Source organism: Mya arenaria, chromosome 17 (assembly GCF_026914265.1).
Source record: "Mya arenaria isolate MELC-2E11 chromosome 17, ASM2691426v1".
In the NCBI taxonomy this organism is placed as follows: domain Eukaryota; kingdom Metazoa; phylum Mollusca; class Bivalvia; order Myida; family Myidae; genus Mya; species Mya arenaria.
The window spans coordinates 13444001-13463607 of NC_069138.1; the positions used below are offsets into that span (position 1 = coordinate 13444001).

At 33.8% G+C, this 19607-nt stretch overlaps 2 protein-coding genes across 3 annotated transcripts in view; one reads left to right on the forward strand and one right to left on the reverse strand.

Moving 5' to 3' along the window:
* Window positions 1-2761: 2761 nt before the first annotated feature.
* LOC128224783 (uncharacterized) lies at window positions 2762-6715 on the reverse strand. Its single transcript, XM_052934831.1, has 4 exons — window positions 6671-6715; window positions 5523-5635; window positions 4149-4520; window positions 2762-2864 (listed from the first exon to the last, which is right to left on the reverse strand). The coding sequence occupies exons 1-4, from the start codon at window positions 6677-6679 to the stop codon at window positions 2780-2782; spliced, it is 579 nt and encodes a 192-aa protein (XP_052790791.1). The 5' UTR covers window positions 6680-6715; the 3' UTR covers window positions 2762-2779.
* Window positions 6716-17585: 10870 nt separating this feature from the next.
* LOC128224223 (uncharacterized) overlaps window positions 17586-19607 on the forward strand; it is a 130368-nt gene continuing 128346 nt past the window's right edge. For both annotated transcript variants that reach the window (XM_052934012.1, XM_052934014.1), the window contains exon 1: window positions 17586-17827. The gene's annotated coding sequence lies outside the window, so the exon portion shown is untranslated. The remainder of the gene's footprint in view (window positions 17828-19607) is intronic.

Below are 19607 nucleotides of genomic sequence, written 5' to 3' on the forward strand. Positions count from 1 at the left end.
TCCATTAAGCAAGAAAGCTCATAGTAAAGCAGCATCATTTTCTGTTGTTTTTTCATATATCATTTTTATTTCGGGTTTGACATACTCAGCATTCAGTGATTTTTTTGAGAGCCATTATATGCAACCACATAATGTGATATCAAAACACATGATTCCTTCTGTCTACTTTTCAAAAGTCACAGTCAATTTTTTTTTAATTTCATTTTTAGATATAATTAGTTGTCTTTGTGTATATATGTAGGTTCAGATGAAATGTCAGATAAAGTGCCTGAAAAGCCAAGAAGACAACTGTTCATGTCAGAACATTCATATGCTGGTATAATGCTGGTTACATTTCTGTTTTTTAAGATGCATGGTTAGTTAGTTATTAAGTTACATCCCAGTTGCCTTTGCAGTACCCATTTAAATGGTAAAGCTTTAAATATTAAAATTCTTTTTTAAGATGATGATTGTCATGCCTGACTACAACATTTCATGGGAGGCATATTAAAAGATGCTCCTGTTCATACGTTCTTTCATATATACTTAGGTCTAAAAAATATATATTTCGGTCCAGTTTCCCGACTCTACCTACGAATGAGGCGCCGGTCCCAACCATTTTAAGGATTAAACGCAACAATCATGTCGCCCATCATGCTGTTTCAGCTGAGTTTCCCCGTTTGAAATAGTGCGGAATGGTTTTCCCGATTTGAAAAACACGCGGAATTATTTTTTTCCGAAACACTGCAAGTCACGTGATTGCTTTGAACAAAATTAGTAAACCTGTTAATAAGCGTTTTAGCCCACTCACTGTCATTTAAGCAGTGCAATCTCTTTAAAAAGTATCTGTCCGGTTCTCTGTCTACATTTTTTACAGCAGTATTCGCCTCCCTTGCACTGTCCCTTTCAGGAAACCATGAAGTGTGTATATTAAGCATGAAAGGTTCACTTGGTTTAAAGTGACACCCTTATTCAAAATCAATGAATACACATGTATAACAAACATAAATTTTGAGTGATAAACCTGTAACATCTTACATAATAATGCATTTATGGAAAATACTAATTACTGATAACAATATTATAACCATGTTTTTAATAGCTGAAAGCGCAAATAATATTAAATGATTAGTGAGTGCTAAAAGATTTACTGTGATCTAATCATAAGGTAGAAATACCGTGTTTTCTGCACATTTATTTTTAATTAAACACTGTACCCTTCATAAGCATCATTGTTTTTGACATGTTATCATCCTTTTTGGCATATTAAAACGATTGTGTTAAATGTGTTAAATCTTCTTTGGGAGTAATAGTGCATACATTTGCAGGAACGTCACATTTCAAAATTGTTCGTTGTATCAACGTTTATTTTATTTTTAATTTTTTTATTCAACGTGTGTGTTTTCAACTTAAATACTACTTAAGGTTCAGTTGACACAAATCAATAAAAATCATAACGCAATTTCAAAGTCGAGCAGCTTCACAGCAGGGGCGTAGCTACATGAAGGCCTTGTAGGCCTGGGCTTACATTTGAAAAATGACAAATTAAATGGCACAAAAGATGCAGTTAAAACTCATAGCTAATCAAACACTTGGAATAACTGAAAAGTTTGTTTAATTATAACTCAAGCAAGTTTTTTTAATACGCGCAGTGTGTAATGGTTGATTTTTAAGTGTGTGTAATGTGCATAAAAATGGATGTAATTGCGCCTTTTGATAATTTCTTTATAAAGCTCCAGGATTCCTCCTTAAATTCACCATATTGCTTCTAATTTAAAAAAAAAAATCTTTGGCGCGGGGTGGGGCATACCCCCAAATCAACCAACACGCATCAGGCCTACATCGGGCCACAAGTTGTTTTAGGCCTAGCTACGCCCCTGTCAATGACAATTAGTTGAAAACATTTCAATCGGATAACTCAGACGTCACCAGTAGACTTTGACTTATTTAAGATTCTTTATAAAGATGACATGTGATTACGAATGTTTGTCCCCTACCTCAATTTTAAACATCAACACAATCGGGGTCAAACTGACAAATTAGAGGTCAATGGTGGACATTACAGTGTATAAATTTGTATTACACATTTGAAATGATGTGGGTTAAATCGTGGTCGATAAGAGTTTCGTTTCACATATTTCTGACCGACACATTATTATGGTGTTCATTTAAGGATTGGTCGCATTTATCTTCCATTTATGCTGTATGAACGCAGTAGGGCACACGAGCCTGAATTCAATGAAACGCGCTAGTATGTCATTTGCTAGCTTGCCCTACTGCGTTCATACAGCATAAAAGCAAGAAAAAATGCGATCACTTCTTATATTTGCATTAGAAACGTTCATTTTTACGCTTAGAAATAAGCGGTATCATCTGCAGTTGGTATCAGTTCTAAAATAATATTTATTTTACATTGTTTTGCATCGTTATTTTTTAGTTTGAAATTATAAGATATTTTTTTTATTTGAAAACAAAATAGTTTGAGTATGAATATATGGTGCCAGTGGATATGGATATCCGACCGCATACTTGTCACGATATCTATCAGTACAGTCGAACCCCGTTGGCTCTTACTCGCTTGGCTCGAATTCCTCTTTGGCTCGAAATGGACGTCAAAGACCGATTTTTTCAATTCCTTCGAAATTTTCGACGCTCGAGGTATTTTGGCCGAGTTCAAGCCAGTGAGGTTTGACTAGAGTGGCAAAATTGACAAAAGAAGCTCATTCGGAGCCGAAAAAACGTTAAGACAAGAAAGGAACCACGAATAATATGCACGTTGATTAACAATGTTGAACAAGGTCTAAGGACTCCCGGGGAGGCAATTTGACTGATCTGGTTCGATCGTGAGCTGGTTGTTAGCGCAGGCAGCTTTGGAAAGCTCACACCTAAGAACAGAAAGTCGAACATAAACATAAAATAGTCAATATATTTTTTATTAATGTTCGTGATATCTTTACAACATGCTGGACTGGCCCCAATTTCTCGAAACTTCTTAAGTCTCTTATAACAGGATTAAACTAAACCCACTATTTTTGTCTTTCAATATTTTGCATTTTATACACTCCTTAAAATGTTTTAATACTTTAGATAGGAATTATCATTACGATTATCACAATAGAAGACTATTCATTTATAAAAAATCAATATAAGTATGTATTTGGGCTAATTGAAATAAGCATCTTAAGCCTGTTAAGCTTAAGAAGTTTCGAGAAATTGGGGCAAGCCTGTTAAGCTTAAGAAGTTTCGAGAAATTGGGGCAAGCCTGTTAAGCTTAAGAAGTTTCGAGAAATTGGGGCAAGCCTGTTAAGCTTAAGAAGTTTCGAGAAATTGGGGCAAGCCTGTTAAGCTTAAGAAGTTTCGAGAAATTGGGGCCTGGTTATTATTGTTTAATCCAAAAAGATGAACTTTATAATATGTCCAAGGGCTCTCCTCAGTACCAAGTTGTTTTGGGAGGTTAGTGAAGGGGGCGAGTGTCTAGGTAGATAGGTAGTTGTGTGTGATGTGCTCGGCGGACAGGACTTATCGGCGAAAGCAAAAACACGCTTTCACTGCATTCGGAGCTCCTCGGCCATTTTTATCGAAAACAACCCCGGATGTATGTGGACGGTTTGCATACTTTAAAAGAGGTACGTTTAAGTCCGCTGCAAGTAGATCGCGTTGTAATTTTATTTAGCAGGTAAACTTTATGACTCAACTCTTGGGAATCTCAATTATGTTTGTAATAATACAAATCGATGGCAATCAATTTAAACTAAGATCAATAAATACAACTCAGTATACAACAGTATATTTAATAAATGATATAAATCAAAATTATACGAACTACTTCTCAACTGATGTACCGGCATACATCCGTGGTGGTTTTCGATTAAACGGCCGAGGTGTTCCGAATGGTTTTCACTGAACTTTAAATGGGTGTTAACCGCTTTAAAGCTACATTGAGATTGACCGTTTTGACACATTATCTTATATTTTGTCTTGGAATAAGCCAAATGTTTGCGTAAATGTCTGGAAAACAAAGCTATAAGACTGCAGACAAATGATTAGAATTATAATAATATTCGACAATTGATGTTTGTCAGCAAAACGGTGCATTCCGACGTAACATTTATGACGTAATTCATCACGTGGTATCAGCCACTGTAAGGGAGGTTACACTTGACACTTACTGGTTTGGATACAGCTGCCCGTCTGTTCCACATATGAGTACAAATCCTTGGGTTGTACATGATATCGCGGCCATATTGGAGCAAAACACGCCTTGTATGATACCGGCCATTGGATTAAAGGTTGTGGTGGCTGGAGCTGTGGTGGTCGGGGTGGCGGTCGAAGGAGCCACTGTCGTTTGAGCTACGGTTGTGGTGGTAATTCTTCCGGCAGCGTTGGTTGTGACAGCCGGAGCTCCAGCGGTCGTGGTGAGCGTCTGGGCGACCGTTGTTGTTGCTGTTACTTGTGGCGCCGGCGGCTGTGTGGTGACTGGGCATGCTCCGTGACTGGCCAGTTGCACATGAATTTGGCAGTGTGCTTGCACATACAAGCAGCTATGGAGGAAATGATTTGTATTAATGGCGTGTTGGTTTTAATTCTGGTTCAGACAATTACAATCGGAAAACAAGCGACAATAGGCGCCATCTTATCAACAATGGATCCTTTCGAATCAATATTGCTGTGTAATATAAAACTATGATCTATTTCGTAAGTAAGAGTTGTGTTTTAAAGTTCAAACATACTAGTTGGTCATTTGATTTTGCAAGCAAAATGCTTAATTTGATATGTAACACTGGCATGAAATATAATCTTACGTTATTTTGTGGTACGACACGATAAGATTGCCACATTTTACAATGAAACTGATTCGTTTAAGCTTTAACATCACACTGTTGTATTTTATAGCTCTATCTTTTATTAAGTTATGAGAGTTTTTGTCTTATATATAGATACAACCTTTATTATAGATAAAGCTATAAATATACAACTGTCGGGGTACGTTCGAAGTTAAAGATTGTGTTGCTATATGTAATACAGTCGAATCCGTTGGCTCGAACTCGCTTGGCTCGATTTCCTCGTTGACTTGAACTGGATGTTAAGGACGAGTTTCATTCTGAAGGTAAGCATTCACGCTTGGCTCGAATTTCCCGAGGCTCGAGGTATTTCGCTCCAACGGGATTCGCCTTTATTGCACAGAATTCGAATTCTTAAGTTATAGAACATAACCGGCGGTGCTCGAGTTGTGCGTCTCGCACATCCAGAAATATTCACGCTCGGCAATTATCAATTATCAAAATTAATAGTTCATTCCGAGCTTGGCAGAAATAACCGGTGATAGCCGAGTTGTTACGATTTAGAGCTTAACTTACTGTGAGACATACTGGAGATAACCGAATATAGCCGAGTAGTGAAGATTAAGAGCTTTACTTACTGTGAGGCATACTGGAGATAACCGAACATAGCCGAGTAGTGACGATTGAGAGCTTTACTTACTGTGAGGCATACCGGAGATAACCGGAGATTGCCGAGTAGTGACGATTGAAAGCTTTGCTTACTGTGAGGCATACGTTATCCCATTATCACCGCATAGCTGTTCGTGATTTTGTGCATGGTATTGAGTGCAGTCTATGTGGCTGAGTTCGACACACAACATGTGGTTAAAAGGTCCCTGAAAGTGTTTCATAATGTAAGTTTCTTGGTTACTAACCTGTTAACTTTCAGTACATATATACATATAGGAAATGTTTATATGCATCTGAATCGGAATGCGCCATATTGGTATAATAAAAATATTAGTGACCCAGTTTGCAAAAAAATGGGGTCACCGCGTGACCAGTCTTGGGCCAATGGCGTTGCGTCATTCGTGATTGAGGCGTGATTTTTATACATATTTAACTTGTCTTTTCTAATTTCCAGCTGCTAGTCCAAGATTAACAGACTCCCATTCGCTTATAATTGTTCAGGAGAGTTCATAGTGATAGTCAACAACTTTGTGCCTGAATTTCAGACAAGTTAGTTTTCGAAAATATCAGAAGGAATCACTTTGATAAACGTTTATTGTGAAAGACAAAAAGTTTTCATAGGTTTTAGTAGCTAAAAGAAGTTAGGGATGGTATTAAATATTCAACTTAATTAAATCTAATGGTAATACATCATTGACTTCATTCACTGTGTAGGTCAGTTAGTTATGTCGGTTAATCCGATTAGCTACATCGTTTTTGGATCCAATTTTAGGAATTTATCCGTCAACATAAAAGGACAATAACCATGCAACTCATGGAAGCTTGACAGAATGGGATTGGACCAGAAAACTAATCCTTACATAGAAATATACATGTCTGGAGATGCATGTACCTGAAGCTCTAGCTTCATCGTGGTTTTCTTTCGAAAGCTATCCGCCGGAAGTAAACTTTGTCGGAGTGTTTCCGCTTTATGCAGCTTGTTTTTTTTTTAAACAATTTAACAATATTTTATTATTATACAGTTTACAGGTCCGTGACAATATGAATGACAATATTAAACAGCAGATACAAAACCAACTATGTCTGCAATAATTATGACGGCCATTACATGTTCCTAAATAGAAATCTAGACTATAAAACGGACAATCCTCATTAGACGATAGACGCAAGCGCCCTTCTCCTCCAGTGAACATGTGCCGGTAAGATTAACAAGCAAAATAAAGCTAAATACATGTACGAACCGTTAACATTTCAATCGCCTGTTCGGGACTTTCTGTCGTATGAATATGGTGGGAAGAGATAAAATGCGGGTATAAATCAAAGTTCTAACTGAGCGCGTGGAGTGTTACCTCACAGGAGAATGCGCATGTGCGACGAAACAACAGTCTGAAAGATATATCATTCGGAACATCTCGGCCATTTTCCATGGGAAACAATTTAGGGTGTATATAGACGGTTGACAATGTCAGAAATCTAAACATTTACTATGCTGCAAGTAGATCGCGTAGTAATTTCAATTCAGCAGTTAAACTTTATGACTTTACTGTTGGTAATATTAATTATTTACGCAATAATTTACTTCACTGGCTATCAATAAAACTAAATAATAAAAAATCCATGTTAAATCACTTCAACTAATTAATACTATTTTTTTTTCAAAATTTACCGAGGTTGTTTCGGATGGAGAATGGCCGAGGTATTCCAAATGAAAGGCGTGTGTGTGTGTGTGTGTGTGTGCGTGCGTGCGTGCGTGCGTGCGTGTGTTTGTTCTTTGATCAACAAGAAAGCAAGTATCAAGCTGTTCGCTTGGTGATCTCATTTCAAATCAGAAATGGTAAATTATAAAATATTAAAAGCATATAATTATAAACATTAACAAGTGAACGTATATTTATGAACGAGAGAGAGGTTTATTCTTAGGTTGCAACCAGACACATAACTTCAAGCAAATGGCTTGATCGTACAGCACCGTAACCTGAAGCAAGTTGCCAAAAACAAAGAATAGCTTACCTGAAGCAAGATTGCCAACAAAAATAGAATAGCTGACCTGAAGCAAAATATCCAGCAACATAGAATAGTTGACCTGAGGCAAAATTGACAATACCATAGAATAGCTATAGCCTGAAGCATAATTGCGAACAAATATAGTATAGCTGACCTGAAGCACAATTGCGAACAAATATAGTATAGCTGACCTGAAGCATAATTGCGAACAAATATAGTATAGCTCACCTGAAGCAAAATTGCCAACAAATATAGTATAGCTCACCTGAAGCAAAATTGCCAACAAATATAGTATAGCTCACCTGAAGCATAATTGCCAACAAATATAGTATAGCTCACCTGAAGCAAAATTGCCAACAAATATAGTATAGCTCACCTGAAGCAAAATTGCCAACAAATATAGTATAGCTCACCTGAAGCAAAATTGCCAACCACATAGAATAGCTAACCAAGGGCGGATCCATAATTTGACTTTCAAGAGTCCCAAGAAAAATATAACAATTTATAGTCCGAAATGGTGCATTTGGGGTGTATTTCTTCTCCTGTTTGTATATTGAGATTAAAACCTGGACGAAATAAGGTGATGCGCCCCCCCCCCCCCTCCCGGATCAGCTTGTGTAGCCTGAAGCAAAATTGCCAACAACATACATGATAGAATAGCTAACTTAAAGCAAAATGGCCAAGAAACAAAGATTTGCTAACCTGACACAAGCAGACAGAAGATGAAACCTATGACAGACATCATTGTTCAGCGCACAAGCGACAACAATGAAACTTCTTAAACAGATTGCTCTACATAGATAAGGCATGATATGTCTTGTAGACTTCGTATGTGGTCGAAGTAGACTGGCTTCTGTCTTTACACCATACACAATTTATTGCAAAACAATAATCATTTTAGGTTTGTTTTTATCTATTAAAGGAATATATAAACCAGGCAGGATTAGCAGTGGGGCGCTGTTTGATAATGTCAAATATATAACTTAACTAAGGGACCAGTTCGTAAATTGCAAAATAATGTTGTTTATGTGTTGCACGTTGCACGATCAAATGTGATGGACGGTGTGTTTTTAAGAATGTATTATATAATGGATAACTAAGTCTCTGAATAACTGAAGGTTGCATTACAATCTCCTATATGTATCTCAATCTCTACGAATGTTTTGTTGTTCTATTTTATTCTATACATCAACATTTTTCTTGTCTATAAAAGTCATATTGAGTATCATCGCCGATTGGATTCACTTCTCGATCATCCCCGAAACACTCGAAAGATTTATTTGGATTATTGTCGAGAGAGTGTGCATGTAAGCTTATTTATACTCGCACTCGGACCTTGCCCATTCGGCGAGTGCTCCGTTAAGATTGTTAGTCATTTTAGATTTTTGGAGCATAGTGTACAGACAGAAAGTTACCCTGGTTAGAGTTACCCTGGTTCATTAACGTGCACCAGTGTATAACACTGTCACACTGGTACCCATTTAACGTCCCTCCCGGAAGACGATTAGTATTTTTAGTGATGCGACGGGGATTTGAACCTGCGACCCCTGGATTGATAGTCAAGTGTGTTACCACTAGACCATGGATCGGCCGTCGAGAGAGTTCGGAACGCCGCAGTATAAATACCAGAGTTGCGGTTGGGTGACATCTGTTATTTGGCCGATTTGATTATATTAAAGGTGTTAATTTGTGTCCAGTCTAATTTGTGACGTCATGTTTAATCTTACATGCGTGATGAACTGTCACAAGCTTGACCTTGTTTTACTGTGTGCACACACGTCAGTAAATATTGCATGCAATTCATTTCGGCCCATTTTTAATTTTACTTTGAAGTGGCACAATGTAGGTTTACACTTAATACATGCATAAAAGGTTTTAATTTGAATGCATTATCATGCGTAACTCGATTGACTTATATGAAATAAGTAGATATGATTTTGTTTGAGATAAAAAAATATATATAAGCGATTTGTGCGCCTTTTACTGGGGAATTTGTGGCCACGTAGCTATTAAACAATATTATACATGTATATGATAATATGTTTTATCAGTACACAAATAATGTGTTTGTTTGTTGTTTTTCGTTTTGACCATTAACGTCAAATAAGTTAAACATAATAGTTTCTTAATATAAGAAAAGGTTTGCATATAGTCAGCGTAATCCTGTATGGTGCCCTTTTAAACTAACTTTATTTTTTTTTTAGTTCATGACTATATCCATGGACAAAATACTTATACATTTTTAACAAAAGTTCGGACGTTTGCAACAATGGCTGTTGACATCTTTACTTTCACCAATAGCGTTAATGTAACCGGCAATATATATTTTTGATTTACTAAAACTAATAAATAATACAAGATCGCACTAAAGCGTCTACTGCACGAACTTAATTTTAAACTTGCTTTGTTTAAAGTGACACTCTTATTCAAAATCAATGAATACACGCGTATAACAAACATAAATTTTGAGTGATACACCTTTAACTACTTACTAAATAATGCATTCATAATATTAAATACTGATAACAAGATTGTAACTGTGTATTTAATAGCTGAATACGCAAAAATATTAAATGATTGGTGAATGCTAAAAGATTTACTATGATTTACTAGTCTCATAAGGTTGGTAAACCATGTTTTCTGCACCTCTTTTTCAAATTAAACTCGGTATCCTTCATAAAAACCATTGTTGTCGACATGAAATAATCATTTTTTGTATATCAAAACATTTGTATGGATTGTGGCAAATTTTATTTGGGAGTAAGAGTGCATCTTTAAGGTGTACAAACTGTGTGAGGTCACTTTTGACCTAGATTATGTCGTCATCTTGATACATTCAATCAACCTTAATACGTATTCTTTATCATCAAAAACATAATGCATTGTATCATTATTTTCATATTACACAAATTTAAGTATTTTTTTTAACTATTCAACAATTTACATGAAAAAAATGCGTATGGTAAGGGAAGTAAGTGTTAAACGCAGTACATGTTCTAAGGATCCATTTCCGTTCCGTGTTTAAGCAACGATATTTGGCCACAGTTTTCTTCCTTGGAAATGAAATCGCCATGAATTCTCGTGACACCAATTGTTGCAAGGCAAAATTTTTTATCAGAAATAACTGACAAATTGCGTATAAAAAGAGGTCTTGAGTATTATTTTCCATATAGCAAATAAGTTGCTGATTTTTTTTTTGAAAACAAATAGAATGGGCTTTTTTTGCTTTTTTGCTTTTCTTTTCATTTTATTTATTATTCTTTAGACTATTATTCTATTTCCCTAGCAGAAAGAATCTGTTTTCAAAGTAACGTTTAAATAACATGTTTTACTGATTCATCAGCGACGTTTTTCATCAATGTTCATGCCAGGTTAATTTTTATATAGAATCCCTATAATTTTGTAATTTTTTAAAAACAAATTGTAATTGAGATTTATATTTCTGCTGGGTGGGTTAACTTATACATAGATAAAGTGGAAAATGGGGCCAATATTAGTCCATTTAAATAGCCGATTCAGTCTTTGGCGATTGTTGAATCGGCGACTCTACGTGTCCATATCCCACTTGTTGTTCTCTTTGCCAAGAATGACAGATGATGAGATCCCAGCGCTAAGTATATTGAGCGGCAAGATAACGCCCACCTGCTAGATAGTTTCAAAATGGCGATGCTTTATTGACAGAAGTTGATCTGAATTAGTGTGTAATGAAACACTTAGTGTACAAAGAGAAAGTTTTGGCTTAAACACTTTTACAATAATTTAAGTGTAACTTTTGTGTTTTTATTTAATTAGTGCAGTGTTAAATATTATGGAGTTACAGTTGGAAAATATTTTTTACATTGGTTTGAAACAATCAACGTTTTAACTTTAGAATATCCAAATGTTAACAAAGGTGCCTAAACGCGCATTATTGTAGCTAGGCCAATTTATATGGCTCCAACAAAATGACCGAAAACCTGTGGTAGGACACTATTGTCATAAGGGTGTCAAGTCAAAAAATGGTGGTGTGTGAATTAAAGTTATATGATATGTGAAGTGCCAACTACCATGGAAAGGCCCCGAGGTATATGTCTGAATTGCTAATCTTTGCAAATAATGAACGCTATTCTCTAAGATCAACTTCAAAACAAGATTTAATTTTGATACAAACACCGCAAACTAACTATTTCATGGATTCTTTTTTGTACAGCAGTATGAAGGTTTGGAATAATATTCCAGATGAAATACGAAATGTAAAAAAGTTAAACACATTTAAGCATAAATTCAAAGTGCACCTCTTGAAATGTGCATATCATTAGTTTCAAAAAGGTATCTTTTCATTATCTTCAAGATTGAAATAACTGTTGTTTTATGAATTGTTGTGTTTTATTGAGTTTCTGTCGGCATGTACATGATGTAATTGAAATAACTTAAATTGTTATGTTAATTAATCATGATTGTATATAATGATTATATTCAAAACATCAATAGTGCTTGTATGAATGTATAAGTGCGATGCAGATGATTTATGATTTACCAAATGCATTTTGTTTGTTTGTTTTTCTTCATAGAAGGCCACATTGTAAATATGATGTTGTTATGGTTGAACCTGTAATTATGTCATAATGTGTCTATACCTTTTATAAATAAAGATATTATTATTATTATTATTATTATTATTATTATTAAATTTGTAAACATCAAGTATTTTTCAAAATATTATGAACATTGTATTTCGTATTACTTTTTATGTCAATATAGGAGAAAAAAATAATAAAATACAACCAAATGCACCATTTTGGTCTAGAAATTGATAAAATTTTCTGAGGGGAGTATATCAAACCCCCATACCAACACTTTAAAGCTGCACTCTCACAGATTTTCCGTTTTTACAACTTTTTTTATTTTTTTGTCTTGGAAAGAGCAAATATTTGCGTATATATCTGCAAACCAATGATAAAAGAATGCTGACAAAAGATCAGATCGCAGATTTTACTAACAGTTTTAGACAAATGCATAAAACATCCAATTTTTAAACTTAAATATTAAAATCTGCGATCGTATTTTTTTCAGCAGTCTTATATAACTGGTGTCTATGCATTTTCGCAAAAAATGGCTCATTCCAAGACAAAAAATAAAAAAGTAGTCAAAATCTTCAATCTGTGAGAGTGCAGCTTTAAACCAAATAAATTAAGGTTCTGAGGGAGGTTAGGCTAGTCAAAAGGTTATACCCCTAAGGTACGCCCCCTCTTATGTCAAAGTCTGTGTCCGCCCCTGGAAAAAGAATGACCTAATAGTGTTTTCTTTTGTTGGGACAGGTCCGTGACGTTATTCATGATATTAAAAAAATCGACTTTCATCCCATCATCTCTTCAGTACTATGGAAACGTGGCTATTTTAATCAGTACTCCTATTTATCTAAGGCTAGTTATTATAAATGTTATCAGACTTAGGTGTGTAAAAGGTTCAATAGGAACAGCTAGTATAAAGGACCAGATGTCACTTCTGCTTTTATTGGCAGAAATGGAAAACGCGGATCAATCTTCATTGTACATGTATGGGTCATGTCTTTTTTGTCCAATGTCAGGAGACCTGATTTTTTTTTCTTTAGGTTTACCAGACCCTAGCTATGAAATAGACCAACCCTACCATTTTCATAGTCCTTGTTTGCATTTTTTGTGGTGTGTTTTAAAAATGTCAAAGCTTTAAAGCTGCCCTCTCACAGATTGAACGTTTTGACAACTTTTTTATTTTTTGTCTTGGAACGAGCTAATTTTTGTGAAAATGCATGGAAACAAGTTTATAAGACTGCTGACAAAAAATTATATTGCAGATTTTTATATTGAAGTTCAAAAATTGATGTTTTATGCATTTTTCTTAAACCGTTGTAATTGTTTAAGCCAGAAAACCTTAATTTTCGAATGGAAATATGAAAATCTGTGATCTGATCTTTTGTCAGCAATCTTTTCTCATTGGTTTGCTGATATTTATGCAAAATTTTGCTCTTTCCAAGACAAAAAATAAAAAAGTTGTAAAAACGGTACATCTGTGAGAGTGCAGCTTTAAACTGAAGATAATTTTAACGCCATTCCTGAATGATGTTAAAACATTCTTACATACAGCTAAATAAAAAAAGCCTACCTTCATAAATTGTTTTTGGACAAGATGAACGCTAACCACACAATTTTTTTTATTTTTTTTGCGTTATACATGTATATATGTCATGTCTATTTACTTCTACGTAGTTATCCAATAATACAGGACTTAGTAAAACAGAGATTTGTGTAGATTATTCTATGATTAAAAGGCGCACAATATAGGCTGATGCCAAATGATTATTTTTTTAATTTTATTTATAATGTACAATTCATTTCACTTTAATGATCAAAACAAAAAAAGCATTATGATATGCAAAATAGATAAAAATAAAAAAAAGGAGAAGAGATTTAAACTAAAAATCATTTATAAAGGCTACCATACTAATTTTATCTGTGCACAACTCGTACGCTTTTTATGTTTTACCTTTTTTTGCTGATTTTTTTTTATTAAAGTTATAAATAAAAGAGGCGGGAACTTTGCCTTCAAGTAATAATTAAAGGAGCGGGAACTTTGCCTTCAAGTATTAATTAAAGGAGCGGGAACTTTGCCTTCAAGTATTAATTAAAGGAGCGGGAACTTTGCCTTCAAGTATTAATTAAAGGAGCGGGAACTTTGCCTTCAAGTATTAATTAAAGGAGTGGGAACTTTGCCTTCAAGTATTAATTAAAGGAGCGGGAACTTTGCCTTTAAATTATAAATTAAGTAGGTGAATGACCACAGTAGTTATTTCCATCATTTTTGGAGAGGGTTCTAAGGGCCTTCCTTATAGGGAACAATGTGCCTTTCAAATGGTATCAGGAATATCCAATTTTCTAAGTTAAGAATATTTTTTCTAATAATTTACTTTTCAACATTTAGGGAAAAATTATTATGTACGTATTGTGATTTTGAAATGGGCTAAATTTTGACCTCAAATTGGGCTGCGTAAAACCAACTTGAACATTGGAATTGTGACCTCTCTTGTACCAAGAAAAATCCTTTTCAATCCATAATGTCTGTTAAGGCTGAACCCTCCCAGATTTACAGTTTTGATATTTTTAAAAAGAAAATGTTTCAGAAACAACTTATTTTGGCATCAATGCCTTCAATTTAGTCATGTAAGATAACTCACAATAGAACAGCACTCAATATTGATAGGAAATATGGCAACAATTTTATTTTTCATAAAGCGTTCGAATGTTATAAAAAACCTCCGATATGATCTTTTGTCAGCAGTCTTATCGCACTGGTTTCCATGCATTTGCTTGAACAGTGGCTCAATCCATTAGACCAAAGAATTAAAAGTTGTCAAACCCCTCAATCTGAGAGAGTGCAGCTTTAGTTTAGTTTAAACTTAGAGAGTGCAGCTTTAGTTTAGTTTAAACTTAGAGAGTGCAGCTTTAGTTTAGTTTAAACTTAGAGAGTGCAGCTTTAGTTTAGTTTAAACTTAGAGAGTGCAGCTTTAGTTTAGTTTAAACTTAGAGAGTGCAGCTTTAGTTTAGTTTAAACTTAGTTTAAATTTATTTAATTTTACAACGATTGGTCTTGTATTGTGGAGGAAATCAGAGTACCCGGAGAAAACCCACTTGTCTGGCTTGGTGACAACTAACCAAACCCACATGTGCCAAGGCCAAGTATCAAACCTGTGTCCCCTAGGTGAGGAGCCAGTGCGCTAACTGGAGTGCAGCTTTAAGCCCACTGTTGTTAGTAGATCACCTTAATGTTGTGCTTTTTCAATAAAGGATTTTATTTGTGACTTCATGGTAAATGATTTTTTCAGGTAATGCATCTGAAAACCCTTATATCATAATTATTTTACTCTTTGATACACAAATTGTAGAATAAATACAACTTAGATTTATATAAAATAAAAAAAAGCTGGTCATAGTGGGAGCTAACCCACACAGTGGCTAAGAGTCAATGAACGAAATAAAACTGATATTACAGTCATCGAAATAGAGTATTTTGAACAAGTGAATACTGAATAGTGAATACTAAATATTCATATTAAAATTGTAACTTAAAGATTCATTTTTAGCAAGCTCAAATATAAAAACATAAATAAACAAAACCCTAAAAAATTCACAAGCCCGGGATAGATTATGTGGTCGAAATAAGCACAAGCAAGTTGTTGAAAAATTATGATACCAAGAACTAGTGTATGAATTGACAGGCTTGTTTTTACAAAAGTCCATGTTTTGATGACTGGGTTCATTCTTGATCAGCTAAAGTCTAATCATTTTACTATAATAATAATCATATTATTCAGACTTCTGTACACAATCATAAATACATGGTTGTCCAGTGGTCAGCTGCATTTGACAGTTAAGAACGTCTATATAATAACATGCTGTTGCCATGGTAATACTGATGTCAATGCATGCTTGGTGCTGACATCTCTTAATTTGGGTGATGATCAGGCAGTACAATATGTTTAGGCCATATAACATGAATTATGTGTTTATGGCGACATGTTTATAGCAATTTTCTTCATGTCTGACTACAACATTTTGTGGGAGGCATATCAAAAGATGCTCCTGTTCATACGTTCTTTCATATATACTTAGGCACATGGAGAGGCTCACAGACTTTCTCAAGTTGCTGGTACTAATAACTCAAATAAACTATTTGTTAATTTCAGCCTCAAAACTGGACATTTTAACCATTTTACTTTTAAAAGGACTAGTCACCAGATGGTCCCTAAATTGGCATATACAGTATTTCCTCATAAAGAGACAAGAATTGTCAATAAGTATTTGTCTGATAACACGCCATTTTACATGATTTAAAGAATAAACGCAACAATCATGTCGCCTATCATGCTGTTTTAGCTGAGTTTCCCCTGTTTGAAATAGCGCGGAATGGTTTTCCCAATTTGAAAAAAAACGTGGAATTATTTTTCGGAAACATTGCTAGTCACATGATTGCTTTGAACAAAATTATTAAACCTGTAAATAAGCCTTTTAGCCAACTCACTGTCATTTAAGCAGTGTAATCTCTTTAAAAAGTATCTGTCCAGTTCTATGTCTGTTTTACAGCAGTATTCGCCTCCCTTGCACTGTCCCTTTCAGGAAACCATGAAGTGTGTATATTTAGCATGAGAAGTTCACTTAATGGTTTAAAGTGACACCCTTATTCAAAATCAATGAATACACATGTATAACAAACATAAATTTTGAGTGATAAACCTTTAACAACTTACTTTGTCATATAAATGCATTTATGGAAAATACTAATTACTGATAACAAGATTGTAACCATGTTTTTAATAGCTGAAAACGCAAATAATGTGAAATGATTGGTGAATGCTATAAGATTTACTGTGATCTACTATAGTCTCATCAAGTAGAAATGCCATGTTTTCTGCACATTTCTTTCAAATTCAACTGCGTGGAAATCAATTTTATGTAAGTTTTTGACAGTTTTCTTTTTTTTCTTGCAAATTTTGTCTATCTTTAGAATAATGCTTATATAACGCTTATATAATATAAGCATAAAATTCTAAAAATACATTATTATTACATAAAGTTATCATTATTTTTTAGATTGAATTTTTAATGGGTTCATTATGAACATCTGTTTTTAAGTGTTCCTTTTCATATTAACTCGAGCATGCCCCAGTTCAAAGAACGTCGAAGATAAAAGTTATGATTTTAGTGCTGACTGCTTTTAAAGCTTATGATTATGTTAATTAAATATTGTTATTTTATGTAATGCAGTATTAATTTGAAATAATATTTTGTTAATATATTTGGTGATTTTAATTTGGAAAGGTTGTTAATATTCATTAAAATGTTTAATTATGAATGAATGCATTTCGTTATTGCAAACTCACTTTATCATAAAATAAATTATTGTAAACTGTAAAGAATATATATATTAATTTTATATTTTTCTGGACTTTGTAATATTTATTGCCAGCCGGTGACAGCTGGTTGCATTTGATCAATATTCCAGCTTCATGTTTTGTGCCATATACTTACATGTATGTATTTTTCTTTCTATTTGAAGGCTGACACATTACTCATGCACGTTTAAGTAAGCGTGATAATTGAGCCATTGGAATTGATCACTTATCGGGGAACATTGCTTTTATTAGCATAAACTTTCATTGCATTTTGAAAGTCATTCATACTTTGAAATATATTTTGTGATCATTCGGGATTTAAGCAAACATGTGTTTTGTGTAAATATATATTTGTTATAGAACCAAAATGTAAAAAAATTCTCATATAACTTGGAGATTGCAGACTGTCCAGAAATTATTCCAAAAATATATTAAAAGTGATTGAAATTAAATGAAATCATTTGGATATGTAAGCAATATAATAAAACAGGTAATTTAAATATTTTCTTTACTTTTTGTTATATTTAATTACTATATACTATTATTAAATAATTCAAGTTCAAATTAAATATCACTTTGTTATTATAACACTTGTTTTCTTAAGGGAAAGTTTTGGTGTATTTTATGACAAGGCTTAAAAAAAGGTTACCCGACCCTAATTAGGCGCTGACCTTACCATTTCTATATAGTCAGTTGGCGAATTAAAAAAAGTAAGTGTTTTAATATTTAGTTTAAAACCTTAAAATCTTAAAGCTACACGCTCACAGATTGAAAGTTTTGACAACTTCGCTATTTTTTGTCTGGGAACGAACAAATTTTTGCGTAAATATCTGCAAACTAGTGATAAAAGACCAGATCGCAGATTTTCATATTTCCGCTCCAAAATTGATGTTTTATGCATTTTTCTTAAACTGTTAGTAACGGTTTACTAAGCGATAAAACATTAAATTTGGAATGGAAATATGAAAATCTGTGATCTCATCTTTCTCAGCAGTCTTTCATCACTGGTTTGCAGATATTTACGTAAAAATTTGCGAATTCAAAGACAAAAAAAAAAGTTGGAAAAACGGTAAATCTGTGAGAGTGCAGCTCTTATACAGAAGATTACTTTAGCACCATTATCCAATGATGACAATTACGTTCGTATATATATGGCCTAAAAAAGATAAATTAAAAGCCTTAACCTACCCTATATACATGTTACAGAAAAGGGTGTCGTCCTAAATGAACCCCCCCAAAAATGGCCCAAGTTTAAGATTATTATGAAATACAAACAAATTTATGAATAGTTAGTTACATTTTTATGAATAGTTAGTTACATTTTAAATAATTAAACGAAAATATTCTATAATTAGTCATGTATTAAATATTATTAGTAATTTTCAGAGATTATAAGCACTGACAAAAAAATGCAGTTTGGAATATTTACCAGTAGATCAATTTCTTCAGAAGAACTTGTATGAGCATAAACTAAAACTTAACAACTTGAAATAACATTTATTTATTTTTGAATAATATTTTGAGAAGTTAACATTTTCATGCTTTATAATTAGTGCCAAATATATGTCTTAATATCTTAATAGAAAATTGCTTATATTATTTAAAAATTATAATTATAATTTTTTTGTAAATATTTTAACAAAACATGCTGTTATATCATTAAGACTTGTTTGGTTTTTGGTGGTTTATAGAGATTTATAAGTGTTTTGTGTTTTCAAACGAATTTTCATAAAAAAACGATGTTTTTTAGTGATTTGAAATTTTAGCCCATTTGCCATTCTAATATGCCCAAACTTATGAGTGGGCACAAGACTCAGGGACAATTTATAGCTGCACTCTCACAGATTGAAAGTTTTGCATACATGCCATATTTCTGAGAGGCTTCCCAGGGGATTTTGATCTGAATTCCAGGGGATTTTGATATTACACCAGGGGATTTTTACGCGATGAAAATTTGCGCAATATCTGCATTTATAATATAAGAATAAATACAGAAATACACTCAAATTACAATAATTTTTGGACTTAGTCATCATGGTCCTTCATGGAATTTCACACTCATAATATTATTGATGCTTTCCACTGTCAACCTTAAGCAAGTTTTTTTTTTTTTTTAATTCCAGGGGATATGGATCCCCCGGCGGGGGACCAGGGGATGGGTCGAAATTCCGGTTTTTTTTCCCCCATGGGGGGATATGGCATGTATGGTTTTGACCCTTTTTATTTATTTTGTCTCAGAATCAGATGATTTATATATAGGCATCAATGCC